General features: G+C 43.7%; 1 protein-coding gene across 1 annotated transcript in view; it reads left to right on the top strand.

The window, feature by feature from the left end:
• Positions 1-1,677, top strand: part of wu:fb05h10 (F-actin-monooxygenase mical1) — a 12,034-nt gene extending 10,357 nt beyond the window's left edge. Inside the window, exons 6-7 of the mRNA XM_037684652.1 lie at positions 251-324; positions 1,311-1,677. Coding sequence (XP_037540580.1) covers positions 251-324; positions 1,311-1,504 — 268 coding nt within the window. The 3' untranslated portion in view covers positions 1,505-1,677. The remainder of the gene's footprint in view (positions 1-250; positions 325-1,310) is intronic.
• Positions 1,678-10,487: the final 8,810 nt, after the last annotated feature.

The raw sequence follows: 10,487 nt of genomic DNA, 5'->3' as shown, positions 1-10,487 counted from the left end.
AGCAGCTGTTGTAGCAGCAGCTGTTGTAGCAGCAGCTGTTGTAGCAGCAGCTGTTGTAGCAGCAGCAGCAGCTGTTGTAACAGCAGCTGTTGTAGCAGCAGCAGCAGCTGTTGTAGCAGCAGCTGTTGTAGCAGCTACAGCAGCTGTTGTAGCAGCAGCTGTATCAGCAGCTGTATCAGCAGCAGCCTTCATGTGCTCTTTTGATGAGCTGCTGTCAACACGACCAAGCTGAAGTTTGTTTCCCCTTCAGGTCCCGACAGCTGGAGCTGGAGGACAAGCACAGCAGCTTAGAGCTGGAGTACAGGAAGTACATGGAGCTGAAAGGTGAGTGTTTGCACACAAACACACACACACTCAAACTGTTAGTGCTGAATTAGTTTAAACGGAGCCGACCAACTTATAAACAAACACCGGCTTTAATCCAGACCCTCTTCTTGGCCATTATTAGTCCCAACAATATAATTTATGTCGTATTCACTGGCTGCAAACGGCTCTTTTGAAGCCGTTAGTTGTTCATTATTCTACCCATTGTCTTCATGTCCATCTCCTGTGGGTCTTTTATCTATAAGGTCTATTAACGCACCTGTGACGAGTTATAGTTCATCTGCTGGACATTGACTCCATGACACTGTCTGCATTGCTCTGAGTTTTATTTTGTAGACATGAATGCTGGGAGCTCGTGTTTCTGCGAGCTGCCAACACGGACGGTTGCCTCCGTATCTGTTAAACTGCTTGAGATACGGCCATGTTTGTTTTGCCTGTTGTGGATTAGCTGTGGCAGACATTTTGAATTAAGGTAACTCAAAGCTAGTCAGCTGTAGATGTTCATGCAGTGTCACTTTCTGAGAGTTTATTCAGTTCTTTTCTGTGATTCATAAGATGTTTTGCTAACAAACAGGGCTGATGCCAACAGGTAGTTTAAATCTGATCTTACACAATTCCTTGGTGTCAAAGTTCATGCTTAGTCATCCAGGTAACAAATCCAGTAACGCTCAGTCAGGTCATCTGGACAGTTTAATTTTTGTAGAGACGTTTCACTCTCTATCCAGAGGGCTTCATCAGTCTGAGGAGTTCCAGTAAACTGTTTCCCCACCAAGCAGTAACCTCCTTAAGTGGACCAACTGGTTTTCTGGAGGCTGTCCTGTCCCCTGTTGATTCCTCCCAGGCATGTAGCCACAGCCAAAGTGATGCAAGACGTCTGTTTGGGATGACTCTCAGCTGCTACCACACCAGGAAAAGTGTATTTGTGCTGATTGACTGTGGTTCTTATGTAAATTTGATTTATTTATTTATTTATTTTTGTCTAACAGACAAGACTCCCGATCAGCAGGTTGAAGAGGACCAGATTTTTCAGCAGATAATTGAGGTGGTGGAAATGAGGGACTCTCTGGTGACATTTTTGGAGGAGAAGAGGCTGAAAGAGATGAGTGAGAAGGAAGAGGCCTTCTCCATCATGGAGGCCAAGAGACACTCAAAGACGGGATCTCAGGTTCAGTGGGCCTAAATCATCTGTGTGCACAAACATACCCACAGAGGCTGCACGGAGCCGTGCGCTGTGCAGGGGAGGCTTCGACTTCTGCTCCTTGTCAGATTTTAAACTTGAGACTTCAGTTTGCAAAGCCAAAGATCCTGAGGAGTTGTTGTGGAAAGCAGCAGACCACGAGTGGTCCTCTTGAAAGAACAAAGGTTGTGACTATAACAAGTGCATCAGCAGCCTGCCTGCACGATCATGGGCTCATGCCACAGACTTCACATGATCTTTATCTGCTCTCAAAGAAACCCATCGGGCTGCCTTCAGCCAGCCTGGACTGTGGCCTGCTTTAGTGCCACAAACCTGGACTGGGATGGGAACATGTGAACGATGTTCTTTCTGGAAATACAGCAACTTAATGTACATGTTGCTTTCAACTGTTCTGGATAAATTCTTCTACATAAAAATCCCACTATATACAGAAAATACAGACACGTTTACTGAATATCTGAACATAAAGGATGTTTTAAAAAAGATTTAAAGTAGTACAATAATGAATGAAACGTTTTTGTGTTAATATCCAGTTTTAATGTGTAAATGTTGATGAGTTTTGCAGTGCGTTCTGCTTTCACAGCATTTAGTTTTTTTTGTTTTTAGCACGTTGGTCCGTTAATCTCAGGGCTTGGTAGTTCAGTCCTGTGGGATCAGAGGTATCTACTGATGGCCCTCGGCTGGCGGCGGCTCTTTCCACGCAGGATGTATTCTACGAACACGGAGACTGTAGGGCGAATAAAGAACCCGCTCTAAATGGATGTGCATCTGTTTCTGAAAGCCTTCACTGATCATCTGCAGATGCTGCTGAATGAATCGACAGCACATGAAGAAAACACAAAAGACCAACATGGGGAAAGTTAAAAGAAGCTTTTTATCGTCTTTATTGTCTCGCTGCCATTTTGTGCCACATGAACTGCTCTTCAGTCCATCAAATAAAGATTCTACACTTTGTATAGTTTTTCTTTATTTCCTTTGTTTGGTCGTGTTTAAATCTCCTCAGCAGCTAAATACAGAAATGGGTGAAAGAAGAGGCCTGCTGTTCTTCCAGCTCCTAACCTCCAGAGTGCACACGAGGTTTATAAATACTAGTGATGTCAAAATGAAGCTTTTTGAAGCATAGAATCATTTTGAACCATTGTGACATAAAGTGGTTCACTACCCGAAGCTTCATTCAATCCCCTTGGGTGACATGTACTGGCAGTAGCGATTGTTGCACCAACTGAAGTCCTGCGAATACGATGCACTTCTTGCATAATTAACTTATGTTTGTATACATGTGTGTTGTACATGTTTTTACTACCTCATTAAAGATTCTGAATAATTTACCCATATTACTGTAGGCTAATTTAAAAACAATGTGGGGGGGGGGGGGGTCCGTGTGTCCTCCCCCAGAAAAATTGGAATAAAAGAGATGCCATCTCCTGCATTTTGGTGTATTTTAACAGGTTGTTAAACATTTGAATAAACTGGTTAAAAACAGGTCTAGTAAATGACGAGGCTCAATGAGACTAAACCTGTATAAATAAAGGTTGAATTGAAATGACTATTTTAGAGAGCAACAATTAACAAGCCTGTGTGTGAATGCACGTCCTTGACAGTCTGTCAGGTGTCCTAACCCCCCCCCCACACACACACACACACACACACACACACACACACACACACACACACACACTGCCGACCTGAACTCTTCTCAGCTGAATTCAGTCCTGTGTGTTCTGCTCCAGTCTCACTGCCATCCATCCATTTAGTTTAGATAAATTGTCTTTTCAACATTTTGGTCGCTTTGACTAATTAGTGCTGCTGCTTTGATACATGATCAGAATCAGTTTATTATCGCCATGTCAATGAACGAGGTTCACAAACTAGGAATTTGCTTCGACATAAGGCGCGAATAGTAATAAAGTAAAATAAAGTAAAAATGAAGTAAAAATGAGAACATTACATAAGACATAAGCCTGTGTACACCCATACAATAGAAAACAATAAAAAAGATTAGAAAACAGTACAGATGGAGTATTCAGTTATAATACAGATGTAATGTGACCAAAGCAGAAATTATGAGGTAGCATTATGAGTGTTCAGGAGTCCAACAGCAGAGGGGAAGAAACTGTTCTTATGGAGGGAGGTTCTGGTCCGAATGGACCGAAGCCTCCTGCCTGAGGGGAGTGGTTCAAACAGTCCGTGTGCAGGGTGAGCAGGGTCAGCTGTGATCCGACCTGCTCGCCTCACAGTCCTGGAGACGTACAGGTCGTGGAGGGATGGAAGGCTGCAGCCGATCACCTTCTCAGCTGAGCGCACAACGCGCTGCAGTCTGAGTCTGTCCCTGGCAGTGGCCCCGGCGTACCACACCGTGATGGAGGAGCTGAGGATGGACTCCATGATGGCCGTGTAGAACTGCACCATCAGCTTGGCCGGCAGCTTGGCCTTCTTCAGCTGTCACAGGAAGTACAGTCTCTGCTGGGCCTTCTTGATGAGGGAGCTGATGGTCGGCTCCCACTTCAGGTCCTGGGTGATGGTGGTGCCGAGGAACCGATAAGAGTTTGCAGTGGTGATGGGGGGTATCATTACAGGTGAGGGGGGGCAGAGGGGCTGTGGCTTTCCTGAAATCCACAATCATCTCCACTGTCTTCTGGGCATTGAGTTCCAGGTTGTTGCTGCTGCACCAGGTCACCAGCCGGTCCACATCCCTCCTGTATGCAGACTCATCACTGTCCGAGATGAGCCCGATGAGGGTGGTGTCATCTGCAAACTTACCCATGTAATGAATACACATGTAATACACATCAAACATTTCACTCGGTTTTTTTTGTTTTTTTTTACTGTAAGCTTATTTTTATGTCTGAAATGTTATGCACTGTAATGTATGCAGGAGTTCTGACAGCAGTTGTGCGCGCGTCCTGCAGAGCTGTCTGGAGACGCTGTGCGTAAAACACCGGTCTCAGGGCGCACAGCTGGAGGAGGATGAAGACGCTCCCCGCACAGCTGGAGGAAGATGAAGACGCTCCCCGCACAGCTGGAGGAGGATGAAGACGCTCCCCGCACAGCTGGAGGAAGATGAAGACGCTCCCCGCGGGACATGCAGTCCATGTCTCTGCTGGAGGACCGTGGCGCGGCCACAACATCCACTCGTTGTACTTTTAATAAATGATCAAATTAAAAATGCGCGATGACTTTGGAGTTTTGGGGGCGGAACTGGTGGATCCGAGCGGTCAAAATGATAGAGTTCCAGGATCTTGTTCTGACAGGATCCGACTCAAATGAACCACTGTCTGAATGTAAAAAACAAGAGCTATTAACATATAATACGTGAAGAACGGGGATGTGAACCGGGGCTTGAGCATCTTAAATACACTGAATCACACCAGATGTTTGAAACTCCGCCTGTCAACTCGAAGCAGTCAGCTGACTCTGAATGAAGCAGTGAAGTGGTTCACACGTCATCGGTGACGTCACATGAAGCAAGCTCCTGGGAACGGCCCACTGTTTCACCATAACTACCCTGTTGAGTTTGAAGCATGCTTTGAAGCTTTGGTGTTAGAGGTTACATCACTAATAAATACTAAAGGATTTGGTGTGTTCAAAATGATCCGAGCACAGAATTTCAGGAGCACTTCACCTTAGTATAAAAGATTTAATTGAGACAAAGTTAAAGTATGCAGATATTACATGTAATCAGAGTGCATTCTGAGGAACAAGTCAGAGTGAACCTTGCCTGGTCAATCAGCCGATGTTTGTTCAACCAAACTTTGTGTCTGAGCGAGATTTATAGGTTTGTCATGTCCCGCCCTTTCGGGTTCAGACAGACTTGTGATTGGATGTCAAGACCTCTTGGTAGTCTGGGTGACACCATGTTCAGCCACTCAGGAGCATATCTTACCTCCATGGCAACCTCCGAAGGCCACAGACAGCTTTTGGCTCATTCCTACTGATAAGGGTTGATTTAAGAGCTTTGTTTTGGAACGCAGGACACTTACTCTGGCTCTCGTCTGTGTAAAGCTTTAAAACACGTTTTCTGTGTGTCTGAACTATTATTAATGTGAAAGCATATATACTCAACCTGTGTTAAGTATAAAGTATATGAATGTTGTGATTTAGCGTTATTTGTGTTTAATCAACGTGTGAGTAGTGTGTCACATTGGTGGGCCCTCACTCTCAGCTGCTTTACTCAGAGAACAAAGAAGGATCGTTTCCTGCTGCACGAACAAGTGTCTTACCTGTCTCTGTTTCCCTCAGAATTATATCAAATGTGAACTTGTATGATTATCCTTAGCACTTGTGAGATTATATATAACATGAAGTAATTAGTGTATGATTATACACGCACACACCTTGTAGAAAATGCATCATTTCACCTCATCAGAGAAATGTCAAGGCTTGTCAAAAGATATAAAAAGATCTACAAGATATCAAATCCAACACACCCTCTTTTGGTCTCCCCATACTTATGGGAGACCACACCACGTATGATTTGATTTTACAGATATTTTGATTCTGCCCACTCCAGGAGGCTCTGATCCTCTGCGGAGGTGTCACCTGAGTGTTCTATCAGGGTCATGAATTAGCAGTTTCAGTCTCACCCTGAATCATTCTACGAACCATCATTTTAGCACAAGGTATAATAACAATCAACAAAACACAAAAAAATAATAAGAATTGCAGTCAGGGGGGCCAAAATCTTTAGCACAATCTGACTCCAGAGCCGCTCGTGAACCAAGACAGAAACTTCCAGGATCCTGGAGAAGGATCCTCACTCTTAGCCTTCTGCAGCGCATTAAGTTGGTTCAAGGCATTGGTCACCCTGGCCTGGGGGTCGTGTCCGGTCTCATCCGGAACATGGGTGCAACAGGTGTCTAAAACGTGATGATTATACAGCTTGACACTTGTCAGGAGGCAGTGAGCCCACTGCCTTCCGAGAAGCGTCCTGCAGGTGGCGGTAGACACAAATAGGAATTGTTCCTCTGGGGTTCATTCTACTAAATGACTCAGCACCACTTCCTGAGATGATTGCATCAGGGAGTACCTGCGAGTTTTACAACAATGTGGATCTTTAACATAACGGTACCCATGGTTCATTTGAAAACCATGAGACAGATTCAACGTCAGATGATCCACCTCATTCACTTGAGACCAGGCCATGAGTTTAGGGTCGCTGCGTTTGACCCGTAGTTGTTGATGCTGGCAGCGGGAGTGACCTGGAATTACACAGTAATATTCACACAGAAAAATTATGGAAGTGAGTAACACTGTCACCACCCCCAATATTATTGTAATCCTCCAGGGGTTCTGGAACAGACCCATGGTGTTACACTAAAAATACCAACTGAGTAAACCTTAGAAGTTAATTAAAATACTACCAAACTACTGGAAGATTAAATTCAAAATGAGTAAACGATTAAAACAACTCATAAAACACTCAAAAATAGCCAAAATTGACCCCTAAAAATTGAGATATACCAAAAGATTGACCTCTCTTTAAAATACCTCGAAGAATTTTAGAATGATTATGTTGTTCAATTGAATAAAGTAAAATTTTGAATATTTAGAGTTCTCAATTGAATTCACCGATCCTTTTTAAAAGCTTTGGTTATTTCCTCAGAATGACTGAAAGAAAAGATAAACACTCATATTAAACACTCTAGCTAGCAGGTCTTCTGTGCTGGAGCTTGTGGTGGGAGGCCTTGTTCGTCCACAAGGGTCCTTTTGGTGCTCAGCGGGATTCGGCCCGCGGAGATGTCTTCATGTAAAGTCCTCAGAAACTTTATCAGTCTGAGCAGACGTTCTAAATGACGTGTGTGCAGATGGGTCAAACCTATATCAGTGTGTCGCGTCTTCGTTTCTTCACGGTCAGGGCTGGGAATCTTCTTTCCTTCCCCGTTCCACCTGTCTGACCGACTTAGGCAGAGCGGAGACTCCTTCTCCAAATTTTGCTGCTGCCTTTTTTCAACAAGGGGCAAAAAATGAACTCCCACGAAGTTCAGATCACCCCCTCCAGATGCCGTGGGGATCTTTACTCCTGCAGTTCCAGCAGGTCTGCTTCGACTTCTTTCAGCGAGCGGTGGGGTTCTTCAGCAGGTGCACATTGGCTGAGATGAAACCACGTGGAACCTTTTCCTTTCAGACGTACTGCGTGTGAGATACGGTCTTTGATCTCGTACGGCCCTGTCCACCTTGGTTCCGTCCACTTACGTTTCACCACTCTCAGCAGGACCCAGTTTGAAGTGAGACTCGCCGGCTCCTCCTCCTGAGGAGTACTGGAATCTGGAATCTGTTGAGCAAAACTGGACAACAAAGCTCTGAGCGTGTTGTAATACATTTTGGGTGACATGTTCATTACCTGGTCCGAGGGCCACTCGAGATTTTGCTGAGGCCCAGGGAAAAACCTTCCTGTTGTTAATTCATAAGGGGTGAAACCTGTAACCCTATTAATTGATGCTCTAATGGCCATGAGTGCTATGGGCTATGAATCAAGCCAATTGGAATGAGTCTGTGCACAGATCTTTGATATTTTTGTTTGAGGTTTCTGTTTAATCTTTCAACCTTCCCCTGAGATTGAGGGTGGTAAACTGTCCCAAAAGCATGGTTCAATCTTAATGCTTTTTCAACCTTCTGAAAATCTGAGGGTTTTTTTTCTTCTTTTTTTAAATGCGTTCCATTATCCGACCTTATTTTAGTTGGAAACCCGTGTCTCTGTATATAATGGTTTATTAAGCACTTAACGACTGTTTGACTGTCCTCTTTTTTCGCAGGCCAAGCTTCTGGCCACCCCGTGAAGGCATCCTTAATGTTTTGTTGTGAAGTTGATAAAATTTGTATATTAGCATCTCTTTTTAATTTTCTAGCAAGACATATCTATAAAATCTGTACATCAATCACTATATTCCTCTCCCATTTTTCTGAAACAGTACACCAGTGTGCCCTGTTTCAGAAACATCAAAGTAAAGTTTTCCTGTTTTGGTTGTTGGTTAATAAGATTCCCATTTTGTATTTGCCCAAACTACTGTTTATGTGTGAACCGAATCATCCCCTGTACATGATAATTTATTTATGTATTTATTTTCCAAATTAGCGCTCTATAGTAAATGTGAGATCAACCACAGTTCAGATTTTCCAGCTCATATTGAAGACCAACATTTGTTACCCAAAAATAATATAAACAACACTTTTTCATTCTTGTCCCTGAGTCCTTAGTCTAATCTGTAAAGACAAAGTGAACCCAATGGAAAAGCCAATAATTTGTTCAGGGGTAACCTTATTCATTTTTGATATAAGATTGTAAAATTATAAATCTCTTCTTTTTGTCTAAAAGCCATTGAACTAGGCAGGTGGCCCAAGTGACCACAATACTACTTTTCAAAATCAAAAGTTTGCTGTAATGTTTGAAAAGTGTGTCTATGTGGGTGCATTTATGTCAGAGCAACATGCAGCATCTTTCCTGGATCCAGAGTGAATGCACCACCGTACATCACATGCAAAAGTCGACACTCAAATCCAGACGTATAGTGACAGCCCGCTTCAGGTTCTCTCCAGTGTGACTTTGGAGATACTGCAAGTTCAGAGTTCAAGAGTTCATCATGATGTTAGTCCAGCTCCCCCCTCCTGGACAAAAGTGCAGGTCCACAGACATCAGCATTTTGTTTCAGTTCAAGTCCATGTGCTCCAAACTTAGATTTTTTGTTGTTGTTTGGTAGCAGAACAGGATGTGGTCTCATGAAGTCACAAGTTCTTGTCAGCCTAGTTTTTCATCAACCTGCACATGTGATACACTACTGGGCATTTCAGAACCAGTCCAAGATGTCAAACTGCAACTTGCATGTGGGTTTTCAGCAACCTATATGAACAATCGTGCATTATGTGTCATCAGAACATCCCTCCTGGTTCAAGAACTCACTCAATTCAACTTTTTCTTAATTTAAGATTAGCTTAAAAATAAAGTAATCCAATTAAATCCTGATATTATTCTTAATTTATTTATTTATAGCTCTAAACCAAACAAAAAGTTGTCTCAGGGCACTTAACAGAAACAGTCTTAAATAGCAAAATCAACTACCCAAATAACAAATCCAACTGTAAAGTTCTCCATCTCAAGTTACACATAGACAAATAAAGCTCAGATTGAGCTCTCCGATAGTCATTTCCATCTCTTGAAAATCTATCTGCCTCTACCTCCAGCGGTGTCATAACTGCACTCTGACCAACACAAGGGTCTCAATCAGCACCTCATAGTGAAAGCCAAAAAACACCATTAACACTAAACTCAGACTCTAAGGCAGAACTTCCTACACCACACATGTCAAACTCAAAGGTCGTGAGAGCTTAAACGGTCTGAATTCCATCCATCCATCCATTATCTGTACCCGTTTATTCCATTTTGGGTCACGGGGGTCACTGGTGCCCATGTCCAGCAATCACAGTGCGAGGGGCGGGGTACACCCTGGACAGGTCGCAAGTCCATCACAGGGCCACATAGAGACAAACGAGACAAACAACCATTCACTCTCTCACTCACACCTAGGGACAATTTAGAGTTACCAATCAGCCTAACATGCATGTTTTTGGTCTGTGGGAGGAAACCGGAGTACCCGGAGAAAACCCACGCATGCACGGAGAGAACATGCAAACTCCACCGAGAAGGCACCTGGACCGGGGTTTGAACCAGGGACCTGTTCGCTGAGAGGCAGTGTTGTATGTGCGGGCAACCCAGTTGTAACGAGACCCAGAACGACACAAGACTCAAGCTACGAAAAGTGATATTTATTTACAGTGATACTAGAAAAATATATACAATATATACAGGGCCCTGGGACTGGAACTCCTGGAAGAGGGAAATAGTTTGTTCAGGTCGGAAGCAGATAAGTGACACAGGAGGGAAGGATTTTGATTTGTTGTTTCTGTCTTACAGCTTCTTCGGTACAGGAGTGAGTTCAGGAGTCCCGAGATGCATGAGTCCCAGCAACAGGGT

The sequence above is a fragment of the Nematolebias whitei genome, chromosome 11, assembly GCF_014905685.2.
Source record: "Nematolebias whitei isolate Nwh7 chromosome 11, NemWhi1, whole genome shotgun sequence".
NCBI classification, from domain to species: Eukaryota; Metazoa; Chordata; class Actinopteri; order Cyprinodontiformes; family Rivulidae; genus Nematolebias; species Nematolebias whitei.
The sequence above is the reverse complement of the archived record's forward strand: the minus strand, read 5'-3'. Positions and strand labels throughout refer to the sequence as shown.